The sequence below is a fragment of the Crinia signifera genome, chromosome 3, assembly GCF_055691185.1.
Source record: "Crinia signifera chromosome 3, ASM5569118v1, whole genome shotgun sequence".
NCBI lineage: Eukaryota > Metazoa > Chordata > Amphibia > Anura > Myobatrachidae > Crinia > Crinia signifera.
In genome coordinates this window covers 8,800,532-8,828,391 of record NC_139219.1, presented here as the reverse complement: position 1 = coordinate 8,828,391, position 27,860 = coordinate 8,800,532, and the positions used below count along the sequence as shown (strand labels likewise).

General features: G+C 51.4%; 1 protein-coding gene across 2 annotated transcripts; it reads left to right on the top strand.

The window, feature by feature from the left end:
• The first annotated feature begins 485 nt into the window (after positions 1-485).
• CIMIP6 (ciliary microtubule inner protein 6) lies at positions 486-27,643 on the top strand. Of its 2 annotated transcripts, XM_083175225.1 has the most exons (5): positions 486-656; positions 1,785-2,001; positions 13,613-13,769; positions 18,533-18,648; positions 27,468-27,643. In XM_083175225.1, the coding sequence occupies exons 1-5, from the start codon at positions 598-600 to the stop codon at positions 27,546-27,548; spliced, it is 630 nt and encodes a 209-aa protein (XP_083031351.1). In that variant the 5' UTR covers positions 486-597; the 3' UTR covers positions 27,549-27,643. The 2 variants fall into 2 exon arrangements, with proteins under 2 accessions (XP_083031351.1, XP_083031352.1); XM_083175226.1 differs by lacking the exon at positions 18,533-18,648.
• Positions 27,644-27,860: the final 217 nt, after the last annotated feature.

The window sequence follows — 27,860 nt, the reverse complement described above, 5'->3', positions numbered from 1 at the left end:
AATCACAGTGCACTGCAGTGTATACAGTCAGTGCTGTATACAATCACAGTGCAGGGTATACAGTCAGTGCTATATACAATCACAGTGCAGTGTATACAGTCAGTGCTGTATACAATCACAGTGCAGGGTATACAGTCAGTGCTATATACAATCACAGTGAGTGCAGGGTATACAGTCAGTGCTATATACAATCACAGTGAGTGCAGGGTATACAGACAGTGCTATAGACACAGTGCAGGGTATACAGTCAGTGCTATATACAATCACAGTGAGTGCAGGGTATACAGACAGTGCTATAGACACAGTGCAGTGTATACAGACAGTGCTATAGACACAGTGCAGTGTATACAGACAGTGCTGTACAGCCAATATGGAGCCTCACAAACCTCAGTGCCCCACAGCTCACCCCCTCTCTCTCACAGGCCGGGGCCACGACCAGTTGCCTAGTAACGGCCACGCCGGGCTGCTGCATTGTATCGGTGAGTTGCTGAGACACAGCCTGGCCGCCTCCGTGAGTCACCTGCCCGGGTGTGACAGTCCCCGGACCCCGCTGCAGCTGCTACGTCTGGGGGGTCCCTGTCCCCGGGGTGCAGCGCAATGTTCCCCACCATAGACGTGCTGCGGATACAGAGGAGGAAGAGGCCGCCTCTCTTCTCGTAAGTGCTGCTGCCCGGAGCCCCATGCACAGCCCGGAGCCCGGCGGCGTCCCCTCCAGCAGCCGGGTATCTGGTCACAGACTTATGGGATAAATAAGAGCAATGTGCAATACAGTGTGTGGTGTACTATATATGGGGTGCACAGCACTATATATGGGGTGCACTACTATCTATGGGGTGCAATATAGGGTGAACTATCTATGGGGTGCAATATATATGGGGTGCACTACTTTCTATGGGGTGCAATATCTATAACTTTTGAGTCTACAGTGCGTGAGAGAATTCTAGCCCAGGGCAGCACCTTATTGCATTATAATGGCAGACACAGGTAGTTACTATGGCTGCGTATGGATCGCTAGGTCGATAAGATTTAGGTTGACACGCAGCAGGTCGACACATAAAAAAAGGTCAACGTGCATTAGGTGTATGTTGACGTAGGTAGACATGGACACTGTATAAGTGTACAGCGGCCCCTCTCACGGCACGCCATGCTTTGGGCACGATGCCCCCCCCCCCCCATGTTCCCCCTCAACGTCCACTCGGGTGGTAAAGTATAAAAAAAAAATGTGAAGTACTCAAGTTTGATGTTGACCCTTTGCTTGTGTTGACCTTTTCACCTGTCGACCAATAGCGGTTGACCGTATTATCGTAGACCAAGAAACTGTTGCCCTTAACGACCGCATAGCGCTATAGCCATCTACAGGTAGATTACCTTGATATTCTAATGATACTCCTTTTTGAACTATTTAGGAAACATAGGAAATGGGATAATTGGTCATTCACTTCAGTCCCTGCCCCAGCAGAGCTTACAATCTATATTCCCTATCACATGGATACACATATACACTAGGGTTAATTTGTTGTTATTATTATTAGCCAATTAGCCGAACGTTATGTTTCTTTTGGACTTTGGGAGGAAACCGGAACACCCATGGGAGAACATACAAACCCCACACAGATCAGCCATGGCCTGCAATTTCATTTATAAGAAATATATGAAATGATAATTCATGCAAAGTAAATATGTTGTTTTGATCACATAGTGATGTCCTGAGCTGGTTCCTCGGGGCCTAGATGTTTGTTATTGGAGATACTAAATATATCTCACCTTTCTTTTCCTGTGCACAGGTCAGATCCGTACAGTCTGTCTAAAGCCAGCTGGTATGGAAATAACCAAATTCACCCTGCTCCATCCATGGACTGCGATAAACCTGCGCAACCCCGCAGAACACCGAGCCGCAACAATATGCCTCAGCCAATCCACATTAAGTTCATTGAAAGCAATGCCAGATTTCTGAATGAGCCCATTGCCTTCGTGAGTACAGCAAGCACTAAGTCCAAGCAGGTAAGGAATGGGTTACTTCATGGCATTCATTGAGGCTCTACTTTAATATTTATTCTATCTATCTATCTATAGGCGAATCGAAGGGGTGGTCCGGGGGTGCACTAGACCACCCTCTATACCGCCAGCCGCACACATTTGAAAGAAATGACAGCCGGGTTCAAAGAGCTGGGCGGCGTGTGCTGCCCGGCTGTACAGTCTAAGCAGAGCAGGTCCATCTATTTTCAATTCTCCCGCTGGACCGCGAGGCAATAGGAGCTTTGGTCCGGCAGCCAATCAGGAGCGGCCGCCAATACCACCAATGCCTCTCCTGATTGGCTGCCGGACCACGAACTCCTATTGGTTTGCGGTCCAGTAGGATTGAACATTTCGACGGACCTGCTTAGACTATACAGCCGGGCAGCGCTCAGCTCTCTCTGCCCTGCTGTCATTTCTTTTGAGCATTTAACTCCCTCTTGGCAACAAGCATGAAGCCCCTAGCAATGAGCTTGTAGGTAAGGGGCACTTATGTGTCAAATAGTTATGGGCATTACGGTTTGTTATACAGTATGTAATAGGCATTACTGTGTGTGGCTTTATGTGTAATGGGTATTATAGCGTTTGCTAAAATGTGTAATGGGCATTACTGTGTGTGGTCTAATGTGTAATACCACGCCCCTTTGTGTGATGACACACCTCCTTTCCGTGAGGCCACGCCCCCTTTTTGGTCCACCCTTCTTCAGTATTTGGATCTGGGACCACCCGTTATCATATTTCTAGATTCGCCTATATATCTATCTACTATTGTAAAGCGCAACGGAATCTTCTATATAAGAGACTGTAAATAAATAAATCTATCTATCTATCTACTAGATTGTAAGCTCCTCCGAGTAGGGCCCTCTTCCCTCCTGTTGTCAAAGCCCACTTCTCTTCACATTTCACTCACAGCTCTCCTTTACTCCAACACTCAGTGACCATCTTTGTCTGCATACTCATCTCCATCATTGGCCTCAAGCCTCTAGTTGTATGTTGATTTCGTCCTCACTACTTACATTTAAGCTGTAATGTGTATTGAACTGTGGTGCTCTTTATTTGTACTGTATTTTTGTTATTTATTCAATGTTATGCCAAGTTTTGTCTCCCTGTTTAGTTCCTTTGTACGGCGCTGCAAAACACTTGTGGCGCCTTATAAATAAAATTATAATAATAATATCTATCTATCTATCTCATATTTATCTATCTCTTAACTATCTATCTATCTACTATTGTAAAGCGCAACGGAATCTGCTGCGCTATATAAGAAACTATAAATAAATAAATAAATCTATCTATCTATCTCATATTTATCTATCTCTTATCTATCTATCTATCTATGGTATTACACATCTATCATTGTTATAGATACAGAAGTACCAACACACTCGCCATTCCTAAGAATGGGGTGCAAACAGCACCCACTTCCCAGGATGGGGTGCATTGGCCTGTGACCACACACTCTAGTAAATACAAACACAGGGGGCCCAGCACTCACTACAACAAACTAATGCTGTTAGATATATTGCGGGGGAGATATATGCGGGGGAGATATATTGCTCAGTTTCTCCTGTTCATCAGCGACCAGAGATGGTCGCTGATGAAAAAGAAACTGCCGGGGGGAGCCCGGCAGTGGTAATCAGCTGGTCGCAGGAGCATGTTCCTGCGACCAGCGATCACCACAGGGGCAAAAACGGGAGCGCGCACCCGGCGATATATCGCCGGTGCACACTCCCATTGCGGGCAATATGGTCGCTCAGCGACCATATTTCCCGCGATTTTGGACAAAATCGCCCCCGTGTGTACGCACCTTAACTCACCTTAACATTCAAATAATCAATTAAATAAAAAAATGGGGTTTTAGTTCATGAATTGATCAATGCATTTAAGCTTGCAGCCCATCGCCAAGGGACCCCATTTCACTGCAAGTCCTACACTAACAACTGATTTTCATGGGAACCTGGCAACTGTTTGCACATCATAGCTAAAATGAACATGTGTTATTTTCCTAGGTTAAAGCTCAACTGCCATGTCCTTATGGCTTTTAAAAGGTGAGACCATCCCAAAAACAGCACCTGAATTAGTATTAAAGGGGCAGCTGTCACAGGTTTCAGGTAAATGAGCTTATAAAGGGTGCATGAGAAAGCTATGATCACAGTAACAGAGGTTAATTAAAAATCAACCCAAATATATAGATACAGAAGTACCAACACACTCGCCATTCCTAGGAATGGGGTGCAAACAGCACCCACATCCCAGGGTGGGGTGCGGTGGCCTGTGACCACACACTAGTAAATACAAACACAGGGGGCCCAGCACTCACTACAACAAACGAACTCACCTTAACATTCAAATAATCAATTAAATAAATAATGGGGTTTTAGTTCATGAATTGATCAATGCATTTATGCATTGGCGATGGGCTGCAAGCTTAAATGCATTGATCAATTCATGAACTAAAACCCCATTATTTATTTAATTGATTATTTGAATGTTAAGGTGAGTTAGTTTGTTGTAGTGAGTGCTGGGCCCCCTGTGTTTGTATCTCCATTGTTAGATACGTGGGGAGAAACGTGTTGTCCTTGGATATGACAGAACCTGGGCAGCACAATGACTGTCGGATAATCACACTGTGGCTTGTAGCTTGTACGTCCCCAATGATTCATTGGTTTATATAATCGTAGCACAAGGTTCTGTCTGGTTTTCTCTTTGTTGTATCAAACACTGTACAAAAGATTTCTCACATGTGTTCAGTGTATTGCAGTAAGTACAGTCGGTGCCTCCTGTCTTATATCGGCCAGTTAGGTCCGGCGTGTCCCAACGTCTACTGGGATACAGTTACTAGGTCGACCTTATTAAATGCATTGGGTCAACCACGAAGGTCGATGGGCTTTGTGTCGACAACTGAAATAGGTCGGCATGGCTAAGGTCAACAGGGTCGGAAGCTCGACAATGGAAAGGTCAACAGTCAAAAGTTCAACATGAGTTTTTTATCTTTTGTTTTTTGAGCCGACATGTGCCGACAGGTCATGCCATACCTCCACTACGGCGTGGTGGAAGAATGTGTCTGAAGCACGGTGAGCCGTGCGAGGGGACACGGTACACTTAGACGGCGTCCATGTCAACTTTGTCGACATTCTGTACAAAACCGTGTAAATCTCATATCGACTGTTTGACTGTCGACCTTTCCATTATCGACCTAATGCTTGTGTCGACCTAAATTGGTTCGACCCAATGACCCAAGCTCCTTCTACTCTAATACCCCTTTTCCACTGCTGGGTTATTGTCGTGCTAACCCGGGTTGCGGCTCAGTGGAAAAGGGTTAACCAGGGTCCAGTGACCCGGAAATCTATCCCAGCTGGCTCGTAGGGTTGGTCCCATGAAGGACCCAGGTAAGGAATGTATAATCTAAGTTATGCCTGATTTACTTTGGTTTCTTTTTAACCCCCCCCCCCCCGAGCTGTTCAGTGCAACCTCACACAATGGGCGGTATTCAATGAGCCTGATTCGGCGAATTTGTGCTGTTTGGCGAATTTCTGGCTAAAACGGTGAATCACCCTATTCAATGACCACATGGCGAATACATTTCAAGGTTTTTTTCACCATGATTCACCGAGTAGCAATCGCTATCTTTTTATGGTGAAGTGGAATGTGAACTTTTAAAATAAAGTGTTTTGTTTTTTACATTTGGTGTCAAAAAATCAGGAATTTTATTCTGAGGAGGGGCATGCTATTTTTATTCATGTGCTGTAAGCACATGAATATATATTTAATTTAAAAAAATGTAAAAAATTTAAAAAAATATATATATATATATATTTTTTTTTTTACACAGCAGCCAGCAGGGGGCGCCGGAGCCGAGCCGCTCATTACATATTCATATATTCACTGCACCCGAGCGTTACGATCGGGTATAGTAAATATACGGTCCCCTGCTGGCACCCCCGGGGGGCAGCCTGTGCTGCCTGGCACCCGGGGAGCCCACCTACCCCCCACAAAGTTCTGGGGCAGGCAGAGAGACTTCCATCTCTTTGCCTGCCACCGTCCTCAGGCTCCCTGCAGCAATCGCCGCAGGAGCTCATATTCGCCAGTCAGGGGCAGTGAGCCCCTGACACGTTGAATACCGGAGCCCGCCGGCTCCGGAACGTGGCGAATGTGCAGCGAATCCTAAAAAGGATTTGCTGCACCTCGCAGGTAATCTCATTGAATACCGCCCTATGGATTTATAAACCCTAATCAATTATTAGACATCAGAGTTGTATGACCCGTATGAAAGCACTCAGACAATAGCCTTGCCCCTCAACAGTGCAGGTTTAAAGGTTTTTCATGGCTCGGCACAGGTGGTTAAATGAAATTGTCACCTGTGGCCAATTATGGACATGAATATACATAAAACCTGGACTGTTGGGGTGCCTTAAGGAAGGTATTTGGGAACATCTACCCTCCAGTTTTACATGGTCACAAAACTATTCCTTCTAATATAAACGAGGGTTCCCTACTTCCTGGATGCCGGTATTTCAGGCATTGCAGAGCAGGGGGTGGGGCTACAAAGACGCAAATCCCATTCTTTGCTCCCACAAACCCCTCCGCCGGGAGGCTTGCCTGCCCTTCCCCACCTCCGTCTGCCCCCAGCCCTCCCTCCCCGCTGCAAACGGCCCACGTGTAACTCTTGACGCAGCTGTTCACTGTTGCAGGGGCCGAATTGGGATCACTACGCCATTGAATCATATTCGGCCCCTAAATCTCCAATATTTATTATTGTTAGTTAATATAGAGTGCAGACCCCCTGTGATTTATATATATATACTATTCTCCGAGTGACGCCCTGGCTTTGTACAAGCTTATTTGGACTCTCTACATTTGGGTGATACCCATGGGAAGGCACTGGAGTAAGTAACCTTTTCTGCCGTCCATAAAGTAGAAGTGCCGGATTTACTGGTGTGTGTATATATATATATATATATATATATATATATATATATATATATTAGGTGATTCATGTTAAATAGAGAGCATATGATGTGGAAGGGGTGTGTATTGTTTTGTTTAATTAAAAAGCGGTTACAGAGTAAGATGTACATTGATAGTGTGGATGGTACAGTAACATTTGTGGGTGTGGGGGGGGGGGTGCGTGCGTGTTGTTGAGGTGTGTGTGCAATAGTATAGTAGGGTGTTTTTGGGTCAGCGGCTCTCCACTGGCGGAGGTCACGACACAGGAAAACAAGAGGCTGGTTAGTGATAGGGGTGTGTGGGCATAAGGGGGACTAAAGAGGAGGGTGGGGGACACTGTGCAGCTTCTGCCAGTGGGTGAGGGTCCAGCGTGGCAGCACAGGAGTACAGGAGGGTGGCCCTGAGTCAGTGTCTCCTCCTACTGGGTGAGAGCTAGGGTGCATGAGAGCAGGATGCTGGGCTATGAGGCATGATAGGGATATGTGTGCAACACAGCGTCAGCGACTCCCCAGTGGTGGAAGTTACGGTTCAGGAGAGCAGGAAGCTGGGTAGTGATAGGGGTGTGTGGGCATACGGGGGACTAAATAGGAGGGTGGGGGACACTGTGCAGCTTCTGCCAGTGGGTGAGGGTCCAGCGTGGCAGCACAGGGGTACAGGACGGTGACCCTGAGTCAGTGTCTCCTCCTACTGGGTGGGAGATAGGGCGCATGAGAGCAGGAGGCTGGGTGGTAAAGCATGATAGGGGAATGTGGGCAACACAGGGTGAGTGGGTCCCCACTGGCGGAAGTTACGGGCCAGGAGAACAGGACACAGGGCAGTGATAGAGGTGTGTGGGCATGAGGGGTAGTAAAGGTTTTTGCCTGTTGCAGAGTAGGGATGGGCATTGGTGCAGACGCCATCGATGGTTGGCATTGATGGCGATTTTGCATCCTGCCATCGATAGCAGTAAAATATTACTTGGATAACCATCGATTGCTGTAGCTATCGATGGTCATCCATTATATCTGACTGAATAGGCCGTGGGACAATCAAAACTCGGTGGCGGGACTTTGGGGTGTGGGGGGGGCGGAGCTATGCTTTGTGTCCCGGCACCATAATTTTTTTTAAACTTGATCGGTTCTCCTTTGCCATCGATGTAGGGAAACCATCTGGTCCTCCCACATCGATGGCAAAAGTATTCAACATCGGCCATAAACCATCGATGATTTGAAATCATTGATGGTCGATGGGCATCCCTAGAACTGGAGGAGGGTGGGGGACAGTATGCAGCTCCCGGCAGTGGGTGAGCGTCTCCTCCCACTGGGAGGGAGTGAGCGTGCATGAGAGCAGGAGGCTGTATAATAGTGGTATGTGGGCAAGACATTGATAAAAGCTGGTGCAGAGGACCGTGGGGACACTTCTGGCAGTGGGGGAACCTGCAGCGCGGTAGCCAGGGCCGGATTTCCCACCTAGGGGCGGCACCTGCTTGTGGCGTTACAGGATCCCCCATTCTCACGGGTGTACGTGAAATGCGGGAGCGGGGTCGCGGGGGTCCGCTGGGGGGTGGAATTGCCGGAAGGGGGTCTGCAAATTGCGGGAGGAGGGGGCGCGGGGGTCCGCAAATCGCGGGAGGGGGGCGTGAATCGCGGGAAGGGGGGTCCGCAAATTGCGGAAGGGGGGGTTGTGGGGGTCAGTGAATCGCGTAAGGGGGGGTTGCGGGGGTCCGTGAATAGCGGAAGGGGGGGTTGCGGGGGTCTGTGAATCGTGGGAGGGGCGCGGGGGGTGCCGTGAATCGTGGGAGGGGCGCGGGGGGGTGCCGTGAATCAAGGGAGGGGTGGCGCGGGGGGGTGTGGTGTGTGTCTAGAATCGTGGGAGGGGGGAGCGGGTGTCTGCGATTCATGGGAGGCGGCAGGGGGCCGCAAATCGCGGGAGGGTGGCTGGGGGGGGTGTGCATCGCGGGAGGGGGGGTTGCGGGGGGCCGGAATCGCGGGAGGGGGGTGCAGTGAATCGCGGGGGGGGGGTGCAGTGAATCACGGGAGGGGGGCGCGGGGGCCCGCGAATTGCGGGAGGGGGTGGGGGTCCGCAAATCATGGGAGGGGGGCTGGGGGGGCGGGTATCACGGGAGGGGGGGTCGCGGGGGGGCGCGAATCGCAGGAGGGGGGTGCGGGGGTTGGCGTAAGTGGCGGGAGGGGGGGTCGCGGGGGTCCGCGAATCGCGGGCGGGGATCCGCAAATAGCGCAGGGGGGGGGGCGTCCGGTCCTGTGAATCGCGGGGGGCGCGCAAATCACAGGGGGGGTAGCGGGGGGTGCCGCAAATCATGGGAGGGGGGTCGCAGGGGTCCTCGGGTGCCGGCAGAGTGGGGGGCTGACCTGCTGCTCACCTGGTGGCTTTGGAGTAATGGTGGAGGAGGGGTGTGGTGTGTGTATAGAATCGCGGGAGGGGGGGGCGCAGGTGTCCGCGATTTATGGGAGGCGGTGGGGGTCCGCAAATCATGGGAGGGTGGCTGGGGGGGGGTGAATTGCTGTAGGGGGGGGGTTGCGGGGGCCGCGAATCGCGGGAGGGGGGGTGCAGGGGGTGCTGTAAATCGCTGGAGGGGGGCGCGGGGGGTCCGCGAATTGCGGGAGGGAGCGGTGGTCAGCAAATCGTGGGAGGGGGGCGGGAATCGCTGGAGGGGGGGACGCGGGGGGCCGCGAATCGAATCACAGGAGGGGGGCGCGGGGGTTGGCGTAAATGGCGGGAGGGGGGTCTGTGAATCGTGGGAGATGGGGGCGCGGAGGTCCGCGAATCGCGGGAGGAGGCGGGGATGGTGGGCGTGTACTGGTAGCCCTGGCTGGGTAGGGGGAGGTGATGTCAAGGGGGGAGGGGGGTCGCGAGGGGTGCCGCGAATCGCGGGAGGGGGGGTGCCGTGAAACGCGCGTGGGGGGGGGATTGCGGGAGGGGGTGTGCTGGGGGGGGCAGCGAATCGCGGGGGTGCCACGAATCGCCGGAGGGGGTGCACAGGGGGTCGCGAAGGTGCCGCGAATCGCGCGGGGGGGGGCGTGGATCGCGGGAGGGGGGGCGGGGGTGGGGGTGTGTGTGCTGGCAGAGTGGCAATGGGGGGGTGGCAGACCTGCCGCTCACCTGGTGGCTGTGGAGTAATGGTGGATGGTGGGTGTGTACTGGTAGCCCTGGCTGGGCGGGGGGATGTGATGTCAAGGGGGTGGTGGTTTGTAGAACACTGGTCTTTTCCTTAGGGGGGGGCGTGTTTGTGTAGCCCGCTGGGCGGTAACGTTATACACATAGAACACTGGTCTTTTCCCTAGGGAGGGAGGGTTTGTGTATCACGCTGGGCAGGAAAGTTATATACACAGGGGATGAGTGACAGATCTGGCTAAATATATAAGAGATATACACACACGGGATGTTGGTGGGAATTATACCATTGGTGTTCTAGAGCGGATCTGTTTACAATTTACTACTAGAAAGTGATTATACGTTGGGATTTAAACCAGATGTTCAGATCTTTTATGTCTCTGTGTTATGGGTTTAATAACCTTTTCTTTTAAGTCTAATTTAACACTGTACTTATTCCAGTCATGTGAAGTGAAGCATGGCTTTTGCCTTGTGCTGTATCTATAGCGATAGATTGTAAAATCATCACTTTTAATTGAGAACCGCATACAGTGCTGCTAACACAATAATCATGTATAGTGACGATGACGTCCGTCCAGCAAACACAGAGGAAAACAAGGGAACAGAGTCTAATTGTCTTCAGCATTTCTGACAGGACCGGCTTATGTAGGCCGTATTCCAGCTTCCAAGATCAAAGGCGAACATGTCTGTGCCACTTCACTGTCTGATTGATGGCCCCAACTGCAGTTTTAGTGGAGCTGAGACTGTCAGTCAGTGTGTCTGAGCAATATACCATCGAGTATCAAGATAAAGGCGGGCAGAACACGCAGCCATGGGCAAATTCAGTGGCCCTCTGTGTATTGAAACCCCTGGCAATGTCAGATAATTGGCAAACAGAATCCATTGTACATCAGCGGGGGGTGGATGGAGCGTGTATCAAGCCATAATTAGTGCAGATTTCTTTTATTTCTTTATTAAGGTATAATAACAATTAAATGGCTCCTTTATTGCTGAGAATATATATAGCAGGCCACCTCATAGAAAAAAGAGCTCTGTAGGCTCGTTACCACAATGAATGATAAATATCACCAAGGCAAAACTGCTTACTGCGGTGTCTGGAGATGCCGGTATCAGGATAGCCACCGGGTAAGGCAGGTGAGGTGAACTAACGCGTTTCATCGCTAAGATTTCTTCAGAGGGCGTGGCTCCGTTCACTCGGGTTAAGATAGGTCTTGTGAGCAAAACCCAAGGCCAAGTCGACCTGTCATTGGCTACAGCAAACCTCTTTTGATCCTCCTATCCAGCCTCCATTCCCCTCCGTTCCTACTTATCCTATTGTTTTTCGTTCGTCCACCCACCTATTTTTAGTATGTTAACTCTTATGAGCAGGGCCCTCCTTCCTCACGTACTCACCCTACCTCTTTACCTCACCTGTGCTCCTGTCCTGTTCTTCCCTTCCTCTACTTCATCTTCAGTCTCCTCGACAATTTTGACACCTACTTCTGAACTGATGCTGATTTTAGTTCTACCAGCTATACCCCTATTTATACTGTATTTTTCAACACACCCTGTACGTTACCTCGTAATTTTTTTGTTTGCTATGTACGGCGCTGCGGACACTTTGCGGCGCCTTATAAATAAACGTACTACTACTACTACTACTACAGCAGAATAAGGTGAAGGTTCCGGAGTGGCCATCTCAGTCCCCTGACCTCAATATCATGGAGCCACTCTGGGGAGATCTCAGACCTGCAGTTCATGTAAGACGGCCCAAGAATTTACAGGAACTGGAGGCTTTTTGCCAAGAAGAATGGGCGGCTCTACAACCTGAGAAAATAAAGAGCCTCATCCACAACTAGCACAAAACACTTCAAGCTGTCATTGATGTTAAAGGGGGCAATACACGGCATTAAGAACTGGGGTATGTAAACTTATGATCAGGGTCATTTGGGTAGTTTCTGTTGTCATTATGATTTAAAAAGATTAAACACAGTTGTTGGTACTTGTTTCCTAGCACGGCGCCCATCGCATCGTATACCATAAGCCTTACAATGGTGTGCGATGCGACGTGATGGCACCCGATCTTATACAATTTAAAATCGTATACCATTGTATATGGCCTACAATGGCATACAATTCGATGTGATATGATTTTAAATTATATAAGCACTCTAATGGGTGCTTTCAATGTTAAATGGCCCCCCTATAAGATTATTAATTGTATAAGCACCGTAATGGGTGCTTACAATGTTAAAAGCACCCCCACGCCACCCCCACTATCAACGCCAACCCGAAGCGTGGTGAGCCCGTGAGGGGCGGTACGCGTCCTCCGACCTTTTCACACCCACGCCATCCACGTCGGCGTGGAGTTGATTTTAGATAGTGTGGCAAGCGCAGCGAGCCACCGAGCCCGAAGCGTGGCGAGCGGATGCGGAATACATGTAAAGTAATACATGTCCCCTCGCAGGGCGCGCTGCGCTCGCCACGCTTCAGGCTCGGTGGCTCGCTGCGCTCGCCACACTATATGAAATCAACTCCACGGCGACGTGGATACTGGGGGTATGAAAAGGTCGGAGGACGCGTACCGCTGCCCCTCGCGTGCTCGCTGCGCTCGCCATGCTTCGGGTTGGCATTGATAGTGGGGGTAGCGTTTAACATTTTAGCAACCATTAGGGTGCTTATACAATTAAAAATCGTATAGGGGGGCTAATTGACATTGAAAACACCCATTAGGGTGCTTATACAATTTAAAATCGCATCGCATGCATCGTATGCGGCTATATGGCATGCAATGTGATACAATGCATAATATGCAATACGATTTAACAGGACAGATTTAGACAGGACCCGGGATAGAGATAGAACGAGATAGATTCTCAGAACGCGCCCTTCTCACAGTACTGGTAACATGACAGTTTTTTTGTCCAATATACAACAAAATTATAATAACAATTTATGACTATAAAATTTTGACAATAAAAATTCTTTATTAAAAGACGTCTTCTCAGTGGTGGTATAACCCCAACGCGTTTCGTCAACAACTTGACTTCATCAGGGGCATTTGACAGCAGAACAATACATAGGAATTTCACACTGAAATAGGTTCCTTTAGTAAGGCTCATATACAGCAGACATTTCTCATATGGTGATGATAATTTCAACAATAGGATCGCTGAATATTATTATGAAAAATATCCTATGTGGAAATGGTGTCCACTGATCCTCCTATAATTGCCAATAAATTCTGAGGGAGATTTGGTAACCTCAGGGACAATGTAGAGGAATTGGCACCAATTGATATTTTATAAAGTGGTGCTAAAACCGGATGTGAACTCCTGGATTCCAATCACTGAATCTGATATAATTTTGTTGTATATTGGACAAAAAAACTGTCCTGTAACCAGTACTGTGAGAAGGGCGCATTCTGAGAATCTATCTCTTTCTATATATAGAAATATATATATATATATATCTATATATATATATAAACTCACAGTAGCAAAACTTATGGCGGTGAGCCCAGGTGATTCCTCCTTCAAGTATTTATTATTGCTCTTTATAGACGGAATGGTGGCCGACCGAGCAGCCAGATGAAAGTCTTCACAAACCTCATTATGACCAGGCGACAACCCAGAGAGCTGATTTCTACAAGCCGCCTTATTGTGGTCGCCAGACGCGACACGGTAACAATCCGTTCACACTACCTCTGGAAGGAATAGGTAAGATATTAAATTATGCTGGTTAATGGGCCTAATTCCTGTTTAGCAAGTGCAATCTTCATGGCTTGGCAACTGCTGACATTAGCAGGTAAAGCTGCCAGCCAGGAATGAAGAGAGATGCCACCCAGTGCCCTCGCAGGCTCATTCACAGTTGTGTACACATTCCACAAAAACAAGAAACATTGAGGCAGATGTATAAACAGCCAGCCAATCAGCTCCTACCTGTCATGTCACAGGCTGGGTTTGAAAAATGACAGGTAGGAGCTGATTTGCTGGCTGGTTATCACTCTCCACTTTATCACATGTTTAGGCTTGATAAATCTGTGTCTAAGGGATGGTCTGTGGCTCTGCAGTCTGCTTAGTGTACAAACATTAATTAGGCCCAAAGGGTGTGTACTTGAATACAATAGTGATTATTAAACGCCGCTTAATAACGGAGCCCAGCTCCTATATAGTCATTACTTTCCTGGTGTGTTTTCCATCTTGTGATTGGAACAGCTGCCTATTAATATTCCCCACTCTCCTCGTTAACATCTTCTGTGCCTTGAAGGACGTGTCGGTTATAACTTAGTAACACCATGGTGTTCCCGGCAGGATCCGGTGGGTTAAAAAGCAGGGACTAAGCAGAAGGGACAGAAATCTGTTTTCCAAACTTAAGCTCATTTGACATCTGATACGTGGGTGTCTCTTTATTGGCTAAAATAGCGTTTTCGTTCCTTGCTATATTCAGAAATTTCACTTTGGTTTTCTGCTGCATTTAAATATCATAGATGTATGTCGAGCCTCTTTTGTCGGCGTATGGGTCTTTGTGTCGACCCATATTAGGTCGTGAATTGTGCCGACCTCTGAATGTTGACATTACTTTTGCGACTCATGAAATGGGTCGGCATAGCTAAGGTCGACAGAGTTGGAATGTTGACACAAGCATTAAGTCGACAATGGGAAGGTCAACGGTCAAAAGGTCGACATGAGTGTTTTGCATTTTTTTTGTCCCGAATGTCGACATACTGTAGTGGACATGGACACCGTCTGGGCTGCTGGGCTCGCCATGCTTAGGGCACAGTGCCTCACTGTGCTTGGCACACTGTTTTATTCTCCCACCACGGTGTAGTTGATGGTAGGGTATGACATTTCACCTGTTAGTATTGAGATATATATGTATTTATATACACACTATTTGGCCACACCTGTTTATTATTTAATTCAGGTGTTTTTAAATAAAAGAAAGCACAAATGGCTCCAATTGCAAACATTTGTGTTACAAAATCAGTTATTCTGAAGAGTTTAGTGACTTCATGCGTGGTACTGTGATAGTATGCCACCTTTGCGTGGTACTGTGAAAGGTACTTTGCGTGGTACTGTGGGTAAGGATGCGGCGCATCTATGGAGTTTAAAAGTCACAGTAGGAGACCGCAGGGTGGTGATGCGGGGGGCTGGCGTCCATTCCCCTCCGCGGTACACCTCTAACCTGTACATAGTAGTGGATCTTCCTCCACGTGTCCGTTCCCTCGGCAATAATCCTCACTTAGCCATGGCTTGGCTAGCGTAGCACACGCACAACCAGCCCGGCTCCACAGTGTCGGCAAGGACGTGGCTTCTGGGTTGCGGTATCGCTAGATCCTTTCACCCGAGGTCGTTTAACTGTAGGTGATCATTAGAAAATGAAAGTGTTTAGGAAGAATAGCAACTCATCCACGAAACATGGTGGAAGAGACCATCACTGACGTCACGGACCATCCCCAAAAACACCTGGATATGCCTGCACCAATCCCAGATAACATCAGGTTTCCACCCCCCAACACCGGATTTCTGTCAATCAGTCTGCGGCTTCTTAGCGTTTACAATCCATACACATTTTCAGTTGGTAACTCGCCATGCGCGATGCGTACAGTACGCAAGTGCAATCGTTCAATAATCACTCAGTCTGCAAATTCTCTAATTAGTGATCGGGTCTGAATTAGGCCTGGAGTGCATAAAAGTCTACAGTGTGTACGGCCATTATACCGACATCAAATGCTACATTGTTTATTAAATGGCAACATTCCTAATTGTACCTGCAAATTGATTGATTAAAGTGTTGACAAATGGTATTTCTGCATTGTTTTAATATTAACAGTAGAATTGTTCCTTTTAAGGGGTGTATACAGTGTTTCATCCGGCGGCCGTCAATACCGATGCAGTATCGATTGCCGCCGGGTTGCCGCAACTGAACAGGAGGGAGGTAGGGTGGCGGGAGGACGGCGCCCGGGGGGGGGGGGGGTGCTGCATAAAACAGTATTGCTATGACTTATTGTGAATGTCGAAAAGTTTGATATTTTTAGCATCTTCATAACATAGGTGCCCTTCTAGACACCTAGGGCGAAATGTAATAGGGTGTGATTTGTTAGACATGTGCGATTTTTGGTCAAAAACGGCCGAAATCGCACATTTTCCGAAAATCGCACATTTAATAGGTTGAAAATCGCGGTAAAAAAGCGCACTTTTTACCGCGAAATCGCACTTTTCTAAGTGCGATTTTTAGTCACATTTCAATTCGCATCCAGATGTTTTCCCATTATAAAGTATACAACTCGCAAATGTAATAGGGTGCGATTTTTGGTCAATGTTACCAAAAATCGCAAAAAAAATAGACCAGGTTCTGACAGGCGATTTTGACAGAACCATGCACAGATCATTGAGATCTGTGCATGGTTCTGTTAATAAAAATGTGTAAAAGTGTTTTTATAAAAAAAAAATGGCGTGGGGTCCCCCCTCCTAAGCATAACCAGCCCCGGGCTCATTGAGCCGGACCTGGTTCCAAAAATACGGGGGGACAAAAAGCATAGGGGTCCCCCGTATTTCTGAAACCAGCCCCGGACTCTTGGACCGGTCCTGGTTCCAAAAATACGGGGGACAAAAAATCTGGGGGTCCCCCGTATTTTGAAACCAGCACCGGGCTCCAACAGCCCGCGGTGTCATGCCACAGCCGGGGGACACTTTTTATACAAGGTCCCCCGGCCAAAACATGAGCACCGTGGCTGGTCAGCCTTGGACGGGGTACCTGGAGGAGTGGGGACCCCCCCAATAAAGGGGTCCCCCCCTCCAGGCTTCACCCGTCCAGGGCTGAAGCCCGGGGCTGTCACCGGCGTCCGTGGCCAGTGGACGCCGGCCTGATAGGGTTAAATTCATCATACATATCATTACATTGCTTTTTACCGGCGAACTACAAGTGCCAGCAGACCTCCCCCGCATGCTGGGACTTGGAGAACCACAAGTCCCAGCATGCGGGGCATTAATGGGCCCGCTGGGACTTGTAGTCCACCTGTAAAAAGAATGTTTATAAAAAACACACACACAGAGAAGTACAAATTTATTACACACACACACCTCAATTTTACACCAGCGTTACTTACCATTCCTGGATCCAGCGCTGGTCTGGCTGCTTCACAGCCGGCTCCCCCCGAACTGACAGGCAGCGGGGAGAAGCGGCTGTCTCCGTCGCTTCTAACAGCCTCTGTAGCGCTGTCCGAGTGCTACAGAGGCTGAGAGCGTGATTGGCTGAGCTACAGTATGCGTCTCCATGGAGACGCATAGCTCAGTCCTGATTGGCTGAGCTATGCGTCTCCATGGAGACGCATACTGTAGCTCAGCCAATCACGCTCTCAGCCTCTGTAGCACTCGGACAGCGCTACAGAGGCTGTTAGAAGCGACGGAGACAGCCGCTTCTCCCCGCTGCCTGTCAGTTCGGGGGGAGCCGGCTGTAAAGCAGCCAGACCAGCGCTGGATCCAGGAATGGTAAGTAACGCTGTGTAAAATTGAGGTGTGTGTGTGTAATAAACTTGTACTTCTCTGTGTGTGTGTTTTTTATAAACATTCTTTTTACAGGTGGACTACAAGTCCCAGCGGGCCCATTAATGCCCCGCATGCTGGGACTTGTGGTTCTCCAAGTCCCAGCATGCGGGGGAGGTCTGCTGGCACTTGTAGTTCGCCGGTAAAAAGCAATGTAATGATATGTATGATGAATTTAACCCTATCAGGCCGGCGTCCACTGGCCACGGACGCCGGTGACAGCCCCGGGCTTCAGCCCTGGACGGGTGAAGCCTGGGGGGGGGGGACCCCTTTATTGGGGGGGTCCCCACTCCTCCAGGTACCCCGTCCAAGGCTGACCAGCCACGGTGCTCATGTTTTGGCCGGGGGACCTTGTATAAAAAGTGTCCCCCGGCTGTGGCATGACACCGCGGGCTGTTGGAGCCCGGTGCTGGTTTCAAAATACGGGGGACCCCCAGATTTTTTGTCCCCCGTATTTTTGGAACCAGGACCGGTCCAAGAGTCCGGGGCTGGTTTCAGAAATACGGGGGACCCCTATGCTTTTTGTTCCCCCGTATTTTTGGAACCAGGTCCGGCTCAATGAGCCCGGGGCTGGTTATGCTTAGGAGGGGGGACCCCACGCCGTTTTTTTTTTTACTTTTTTTTTTGCACAAAAGCGCATTTATAAAAATGCGCACATTTTCATGACTGAAAATGCGCACATTTTCATGACTAAAAATCGCGGCAAATCGCGGCAAATCGCATTTTTTTGCCGCTAATTCGCATCTCATTACATATGCGAATTCGCGGCAAAAAACGCGATTTTTAAAGGTGCGATTTGGTGCGATTTTTTTTTAGTCTAAAAAATCGCACCCTATTACATTTCGCCCCTAAAATCTATCTATCTAAATATATAATATATATATATAGCTATAAGCATTTATTTTATGTTCTGTTAATACATTTACTTTTGTTAGTTCCACTTGCATCTCCCAAGGGCCGGGATCGGCTTCCGAGACTATTTCAGGAACAGATTTCCTTCACACACCAATACAATTCTCGAGTAACACCCAATGAACCAATACGGGGGAAGGTAAGAAAAAGATGGTTCACTAATGTACTAAGCAGTCCTAAGCCCTTAGTTCCCCCAGTGACCCGGGGTAATAAATCATAAAGTGTTTTCCTTTCTTTGTTAATGGGAAATTTTATTGTAGGTAAATTGTGTAAAGTCTCCATGACCGATATTTAAAGCCCCTTTGTACACGGTGGGAGTTGGGCGTAAATGTCGGATTTACTACAGAAGACATTAGCCTCTTGTTGATTTTAGCTGTAAGAGTCTCTGCATAAAATGGTACGGCAGGTACGGAACGAGTTCCCCTAAAACATTAGCACTCCGACTGTTTTACTGCGTGGAAACTTAAGTGACTGATCCGAATCACTTACTACCCCTGTGATTCAGGCGCCATAAAAGATTTATGGTACTACAAAATCCCTCATGTTGTATTAGACCGAAATCCAGCTTTCTGGAACGGTTTCTGGTGTAAACATTTATGATATGATAACATTCTAACTTTAACACTGTTTACGTTTTTACAAGGGGGGGGTATTTTGTCCTTCTGTGTCTGGCCGCTGGCTGTGTACTGTCTCTGGTAGCGGAGGAGTAGTGTGCGGTCAGGAATCGGGCCCCTCTGTGTCTGGCTGCTGGCCGTGTACTGTCTCCGGTAGCGGAGGAGTAGTGTGCGGTCAGGAATCGGGTCCCTCTGTGTCTGGCCGCTGGCTGTGTACTGTCTCCGGTAGCGGAGGAGCAGTGTGTGGTCAGGAATCGGGCCCCTCTGTGTCTGGCCGCTGGCTGTGCACTGTCTCCGGTAGCGGAGGAGTAGTGTGCGGTCAGGAATCGGGTCCCTCTGTGTCTGGCCGCTGGCTGTGTGCTGTTTCCGGTAGCGGAGGAGTAGTGTGCAGTCAGGAATCAGGTCCCTCTGTGTCTGGCTGCTGGCTGTGTACTGTCTCCGGTAGCGGAGGAGTAGTGTGCGGTCAGGAATCGGGCCCTTCTGTGTTGGGCCGCTAGCTGTGTGCTGTCTCCGGTAGCGGAGAAGTGTGCGGTCAGGAATCGGGCCCCTCTGTGTCTGGCCGCTGGCTGTGTACTGTCTCCGGTAGCAGAGGAGTAGTGTGTGGTCAGGAATCGGGCCCCTCTGTGTCTGGCCGCTGGCTGTGTACTGTCTCCGGTAGCGGAGGAGTAGTGTGCGGTCAGGAATCGGGTCCCTCTGTGTCTGGCCACTGGCTTTGTACTGTCTCCGGTAGCGGAGGTGTAGTGTGCGGTCAGGAATCGGGTCCCTCTGTGTCTTGCCGCTGGCTGTGTACTGTCTCCGGTAGCGGAGGAGTAGCGTGCGGTCAGGAATCGGGCCCCTCTGTGTCTGGCCGCTGCCTGTGCACTGTCTCCGGTAGCGGAGGAGTAGTGTGCGGTCAGGAATCGGGCCCCTCTGTGTCTGGCCGCTGGCTGTGTACTGTCTCTGGTAGCGGAGGAGTAGTGTGCAGTCAGGAATCGGGTCCCTCTGTCTGGCCGCTGGCTGTGTACTGTCTCCGGTAGCTGAGGAGTAGTGTGCGGTCAGGAATCGGGCCCCTCTGTGTCTGGCCGCTGGCTGTGTGCTGTCTCCGGTAGCGGAGGAGTAGCGTGCGGTCAGGAATCGGGTCCCTCTGTGTCTGGCCGCTGGCTGTGTACTTTCTCCGGTAGCGGAGGAGTAGCGTGCGGTCAGGAATCGGGTCCCTCTGTGTCTGGCCGCTGGCTGTGTACTGTCTCCGGTAGCGGAGGAGTAGTGTGCGGTCAGGAATCGGGCCCCTCTGTGTCTGGCCGCTGGCTGTGTGCTGTCTCCGGTAGCGGAGGAGTAGCGTGCGGTCAGGAATCGGGTCCCTCTGTGTCTGGCCGCTGGCTGTGTACTGTCTCCGGTAGCGAGGAGTAGTGTGCGGTCAGGAATCGGGTCCCTCTGTGTCTGGCCGCTGGCTGTGTACTGTCTCCGGTAGCGGAGGAGTCGTGTGCGGTCAGGAATCGGGCCCCTCTGTGTCTGGCCGCTGGATGTGCAGTGTCTCCGGTAGCGGAGGAGTAGTGTGCGGTCAGGAATCGGGTCCCTCTGTGTCTGGCCGCTGACTGTGTACTGTCTCCGGTAGCGGAGGAGTAGTGTGCGGTCAGGAATCGGGTCCCTCTGTGTCTGCCCGCTGGCTGTGTACTGTCTCCGGTAGTGGAGGAGTAGTGTGCGGTCAGGAATCGGGTCCCTCTGTGTCTGGCCGCTGACTGTGTACTGTCTCTGGTAGTGGAGGAGTAGTGTGTGGTCTGAAATCGGGCCCCTCTGTGTCGGGCCGCTGGCTGTGTACTGTCTCCGGTAGCGGAGGAGTAGTGTGCGGTCAGGAATCGGGTCCCACTGTGTCTGGCCGCTGGCCGTGTACTGTCTCCGGTAGCGGAGGAGTAGTGTGCGGTCAGGAATCGGGTCCCCCTGTGTCTGGCTGCTGGCTGTGTACTGTCTCCGGTAGCGGAGGAGTAGTGTGCGGTCAGGAATCGGGTCCCTCTGTATCTGGCCGCTGGCTGTGTGCTGTCTCCGGTAGCGGAGGAGTAGTGTGCGATCAGGAATCGGGTCCCTCTGTGTCTGGCCGCTGGCTGTGTACTGTCTCCGGTAGCGGAGGAGTAGTGTGCGGTCAGGAATCGGGTCCCTCTGTGTCTGGCCGCTGGCTGTGTGCTGTCTCCGGTAGCGGAGGAGTAGTGTGCGGTCAGGAATCGGGTCCCTCTGTGTCTGGCTGCTGGCTGTGTACTGTCTCCGGTAGCAGAGGAGTAGTGTGTGGTCAGGAATCGGGTCCCTCTGCGTCTGGCCGCTGGCTGTGTACTGTCTCCGGTAGCGGAGGAGTAGTGTGCGGTCAGGAATCGGGTCCCTCTGTGTCTGGCCGCTGGCTGTGTACTGTCTCTGGTAGCGAAGTAGTAGTGTGCGGTCAGGAATCGGGTCCCTCTGTGTCTGGCCGCTGGCTGTGTACTGTCTCCGGTAGTGGAGGAGTAGTGTGCGGTCAGGAATCGGGCCCCTATGTGTCTGGCCGCTGGCTGTGTACTGTCTCCGGTAGCGGAGGAGTAGTGTGCGGTCAGGAATCGGGTCCCTCTGTGTCTGGCCGCTGGCTGTGTGCTGTCTCCGGTAGCGGAGGAGTAGTGTGCGGTCAGGAACCGGGTCCCTCTGTATCTGGCCGCTGGCTGTGTGCTGTCTCCGGTAGCGGAGGAGTAGTGTGCGATCAGGAATCGGGTCCCTCTGTGTCTGGCCGCTGGCTGTGTACTGTCTCCGGTAGTGGAGTAGTGTGCGGTCAGGAATCGGGTTTCTCTGTGTCTGGCCGCTGGCTGTGTACTGTCTCCGGTAGTGGAGTAGTGTGTGGTCAGGAATCGGGTCCCTCTGTGTCTGGCCGCTGGCTGTGTCCTGTCTCCGGTAGTGGAGTAGTGTGCGGTCAGGAATCGGGTCCCTCTGTGTCTGGCCACTGGCTGTGTACTGTCTCCGGTAGCGGAGGAGTAGTGTGTGTGGTCAGGAATCAGGCCCCTCTGTGTCTGGCCGCTGGCTGTGTACTGTCTCCGGTAGCAGAGGAGTAGTGTGTGGTCAGGAATCGGGCCCCTCTGTGTCTGGCCGCTGGCTGTGTACTGTCTCCGGTAGCGGAGGAGTAGTGTGCGGTCAGGAATCAGGCCCCTCTGTGTCTGGCTGCTGGCTGTGTACTGTCTCCGGTAGTGGAGGAGTAGTGTGCGGTCAGGAATCAGGCCCCTCTGTGTCTGGCTGCTGGCTGTGTACTGTCTCCGGTAGTGGAGTAGTGTGCGGTCAGGAATCGGGTTTCTCTGTGTCTGGCCGCTGGCTGTGTACTGTCTCCGGTAGTGGAGTAGTAGTGTGTGGTCAGGAATCGGTCCCTCTGTGTCTGGCCGCTGGCTGTGTCCTGTCTCCGGTAGTGGAGTAGTGTGCGGTCAGGAATCGGGTCCCTCTGTGTCTGGCCACTGGCTGTGTACTGTCTCCGGTAGCGGAGGAGTAGTGTGTGTGGTCAGGAATCGGGCCCCTCTGTGTCTGGCCGCTGGCTGTGTACTGTCTCCGGTAGCAGAGGAGTAGTGTGTGGTCAGGAATCGGGCCCCTCTGTGTCTGGCCGCTGGCTGTGTACTGTCTCCGGTAGTGGAGGAGTAGTGTGCGGTCAGGAATCAGGCCCCTCTGTGTCTGGCTGCTGGCTGTGTACTGTCTCCGGTAGTGGAGGAGTAGTGTGCGGTCAGGAATCGGGTCCCTCTGTGTCTGGCTGCTGGCTGTGTACTGTCTCCGGTAGTGGAGTAGTGTGCGGTCAGGAATCGGGTTTCTCTGTGTCTGGCCGCTGGCTGTGTACTGTCTCCGGTAGTGGAGTAGTAGTGTGTGGTCAGGAATCGGTCCCTCTGTGTCTGGTCGCTGGCTGTGTACTGTCTCCGGTTGCGGAGGAGTAGTGTGCGGTCAGGAATCGGTCCCTCTGTGTCTGGTCGCTGGCTGTGTACTGTCTCCGGTAGCGGAGGAGTAGTGTGCGGTCAGGAATCGGGCCCCTCTGTGTCTGGCCGCTGGCTGTGTACTGTCTCTGGTAGCGGAGGAGTAGTGTGCGGTCAGGAATCGGGTCCCTCTGTGTCTGGCCGCTGGCTGTGTGCTGTCTCCGGTAGCGGAGGAGTAGTGTGCGATCAGGAATCGGGTCCCTCTGTGTCTGGCCGCTGGCTGTGTACTGTCTCCGGTAGCGGAGGAGTAGTGTGTGGTCAGGAATCGGGTCCCTCTGTGTCTGGCCGCTGGCTGTGTCCTGTCTCCGGTAGTGGAGTAGTGTGCGGTCAGGAATCGGGTCCCTCTGTGTCTGGCTGCTGGCTGTGTGCTGTCTCCGGTAGCGGAGGAGTAGTGTGCGGTCAGGAATCGGGTCCCTCTGTGTCTGGCCGCTGGCTGTGTACTGTCTCCGGTAGCGGAGGAGTAGTGTGCGGTCAGGAATCGGGTCCCTCTGTGTCTGGCCGCTGGCTGTGTACTGTCTCCGGTAGCGGAGGAGTAATGTGTGGTCAGGAATCGGGCCCCTCTGTGTCTGGCCGCTGGCTGTGTACTGTCTCCGGTAGCGGAGGAGTAGTGTGCGGTCAGGAATCAGGCCCCTCTGTGTCTGGCCGCTGGCTGTGTACTGTCTCTGGTAGCGGAGGAATAGTGTGCGGTCAGGAATCAGGTCCCTCTGTGTCTGGCCGCTGGCTGTGTACTGTCTCCTGTAGCGGAGGAGCAGTGTGTGGTCAGGAATCGGGTCCTCTGTGTCTGGCCGCTGGCTGTGTACTGTCTCCGGTAGTGGAGTAGTGTGCGGTCAGGAATCGGGCCCCTCTGTGTCTGGCCGCTGGCTGTGTACTGTCTCCGGTAGCGGAGGAGTAGTGTGCGGTCAGGAATCGGGTCCCTCTGGGTCTGGCTGTGTACTGTCTCCGGTAGCGGAGGAGTAGTGTGCGGTCAGGAATCGGGTCCCTCTGTGTCTGGCCGCTGGCTGTGTACTGTCTCCGGTAGCGGAGGAGCAGTGTGTGGTCAGGAATCGGGCCCCTCTGTGTCTGGCCGCTGGCTGTGTACTGTCTCCGGTAGCGGAGGAGTAGTGTGCGGTCAGGAATCGGGTCCCTCTGGGTCTGGCTGTGTACTGTCTCCGGTAGCGGAGGAGTAGTGTGCGGTCAGGAATCGGGTCCCTCTGTGTCTGGCTGCTGGCTGTGTGCTGTCTCCGGTAGTGGAGTAGTGTGCGGTCAGGAATCGGGTCCCTCTGTGTCTGGCCGCTGGCTGTGTACGGTCTCCGGTAGAGGAGGAGTAGTGTGCAGTCAGGTATCGGGTCCCTCTGTGTCTGGCCGCTGGCTGTGTACTGTCTCCGGTAGCGGAGGAGTAGTGTGCGGTCAGGAATCGGGTCCCTCTGTGTCTGGCCGCTGGCTGTGTACTGTCTCCGGTAGTGGAGTAGTGTGCGGTCAGGAATCGGGTCCCTCTGTGTCTGGCCGCTGGCTGTGTACTGTCTCCGGTAGAGGAGGAGTAGTGTGCGGTCAGGAATCGGGTCCCTCTGTGTCTGGCCGCTGGCTGTGTACTGTCTCCGGTAGCGGAGGAGTAGTGTGCGGTCAGGAATCAGGTCCCTCTGGGTCTGGCTGTGTACTGTCTCCGGTAGCGGAGGAGTAGTGTGCGGTCAGGAATCGGGTCCCTCTGTGTCTGGCTGCTGGCTGTGTGCTGTCTCCGGTAGTGGAGTAGTGTGCGGTCAGGAATCGGGTCCCTCTGTGTCTGGCCGCTGGCTGTGTACGGTCTCCGGTAGAGGAGGAGTAGTGTGCAGTCAGGTATCGGGTCCCTCTGTGTCTGGCTGCTGGCTGTGTACTGTCTCCGGTAGCGGAGGAGTAGTGTGCGGTCAGGTATCGGGCCCCTCTGTGTCTGGCCGCTGGCTGTGTACTGTCTCCGGTAGCGGAGGAGTAGTGTGCGGTCAGGAATCGGGTCCCTCTGTGTCTGGCCGCTGGCTGTGTACTGTCTCCGGTAGTGGAGTAGTGTGCGGTCAGGAATCGGGTCCCTCTGTGTCTGGCCGCTGGCTGTGTACTGTCTCCGGTAGCGGAGGAGTAGTGTGCGGTCAGGAATCGGGCCCCTCTGTGTCTGGCCGCTGGCTGTGTACTGTCTCTGGTAGCAGAGGAGTAGTGTGCGGTCAGGAATCGGGCCCCTCTGTGTCTGGTCGCTGGCTGTGTACTGTCTCCGGTAGCGGAGGAGTAGTGTGCGGTCAGGAATCAGGTCCCTCTGTGTCTGGCCGCTGGCTGTGTACTGTCTCCGGTAGCGGAGGAGTAGTGTGCGGTCAGGACATTTGTCACTGTCGACTTAGTGCATGTCGACATTTTGGTGTTGATCTGTTGATCGTCTACCTAGACATTGTCTGCGAGATCCTGCTGAGGGAGAGGTCAGAGCGGCAGGGGCAGGAGACTGGTGGTTCCGATGGTGGGGGGGGGCACATTGATATCATTCAGTGGTCAGTGACCATGAAATTATTTCTGTCATCTTCGGCCGCATGCGAGGGGTTCTCGTTCGTCTGGGTGGGGGTGGGGAGTGGGGGGGTGACATCGTTTACCAAATATACGCTGCCTAACAAGCGGGTCAGAATCAAGCACAATGTTGTGATGTGTGACATCATGTTGCAGGACAATGATGATGTAAATCATGGAGAGTCGCATCTTGAGGTCAATCGGCCATTTCACCAAAGAATCAGCGGGATATGGAAGGGTGATCCACTCTCTCGGGAGCCAAGAGCATGCCCCAAATTCAGGGGTCTGAGGAGAGTAGGAAGCTGTGGCCAACATCTAGCCAGAGCTAAGTGATCTACGATCTGTGCAGAGATCGGTAACAGCTGATTGGTTGCTATCGGCATCTTCTCCACTGGTCCACATCTAAAACCGTATCGGTACTTGTGTATTATCACGGCGCCCACAATATTAAGTCGTACGACATTTAATCACATCGCATGCCATACACCCGATGCACACCGATGCGATGCGATTATAAATTGTATAAGCCCCCTATACGATTTTTAACTGTATAAGCACCTTAATGGGGGCTTACAATGTTAAATGCACCCCTATGCCACCCCCACTATGAACACCAACCCAAAGCGTGGCGAGCGTAGCGAGCCCGCGATGGGCGGCGGTACGCGTCCTCCGACCTTTTCATACCCCCACTATGCACGTCGGCGTGGAGTTGATGTTATATATAGTGTGGTGAGCGCAGCGAGCCCCGCGAGGGGACGCGTATTACTTTACATGTATTCCACGTCCACTCGCCACGCTTCGGGTTCGGTGGCTCGCTGCATTCGCCACACTATATATATAAAATCAACTCCACGCCGACGTGGATAGTGGGGGTATGAAAAGGTCGGAGGACGCGTACCGCCGCGCGGGCTCGCAGCGCTCGCCATGCTTCGGGTTGGCGTTGATAGTCGGGGTGCCGTTGGGGGTGCTTTTAACATACTAAGCCCCCATCACGGTTAATTATCTTATAGGGGCACTTTAACATTGAAAACCCATTAGAGTGCTTATACAATTTTACATCGCATACCATTGTATATGCGATACAATGCCATACAATGCGATGGTATACAATTGAAAATTGTATAACATCGTCTGCCATCGGGTAACATCGCATACCATCGTATGCCTTATGGTCTGCGATGCGATGGGCGCCGTGCTAGTACACAATTACCACTGTAACATTTTCTCCTGCTCTCCTCACTTCCTGGGAACTTTCTCAGCTGTTGGGGTTTTGTCAGACTTCAAAACTTCCACATACAATGGGCAGGATGCTCTAAAGCGGAGATGCGGTAAAAACCCTGTTATCGGGGCTTTTACCACATTTTCATATGTGCTAATGCCTCTCCCCCGGGGCACCGCGGCGGAGGGAATCACCAGCTTTTGCTGGCAATACTCTATAGAAGCTTATGGGCTTCCCTCTGCCCAATATGAGAGAAGAGGAATCCTTCCTCCCCGTTATAATGCATTCACGCATGGTATGTGCTCAGGAACGTTTTCCCTGCGACCCATACTGGTAAATGTGATGATGTGCGCATATTCCTGGTAATCTTTGTGTTTCTAGCCTTAGGAATGTGGTATGTGAATAGCGTTGTGCAAACAAACACGGGGGACTCTCACAGCGAGCCGCAGGTTACTATTCATCTGGCAAAAGAGCAGAACAGGGTTGTGTTACACTTTCAGACTAGTCCTCCTGCGGTGCCATAATTACACAAGTAAAGAGACTTCTCAGACAGGTCATTAAATGGTCGCCTTCAGCTCTGAGACCCCAGTCTGGTCGCAGGGAGCCGGGCGCGCAAACAACGGGATGTTCTGCCAGTGTTTAAGCTTTGTCCAGAGCTACGTGTGTGTAACCACCAGCGTTCTAATGTCAACTCTGTTTCCGATTTCAGCGCCACGGATGCTTCCTTCTGAGAGAACTGGATGACGGAGCACCCCAGGGATACCTCACAAGTGGCGTCAAGGGGGTTTAAGAAATATGACTACAATTTGATCAAATTAATAGATTGTAGAAAAAAAAATTTTTTTTTTTCAATCAATAAAACTTAATAAAACCTTCAAAAATAAATATGAAGTGAAACCGTCTATTTGATAGATATGATACATGGTTTTATTTAAAGGGACAGTGTGTGATACAGCAAGCGCTGAAACATCAACATGAATGTAAACAGAGAGCGCAGACAGCGAGGACTATACGCACCATAAACGCATTTAACAGGAGTTCACCAGACAGAACAATCATTTCACTTCCACCCACCTGGCAATGATTATTCATATATTATTTA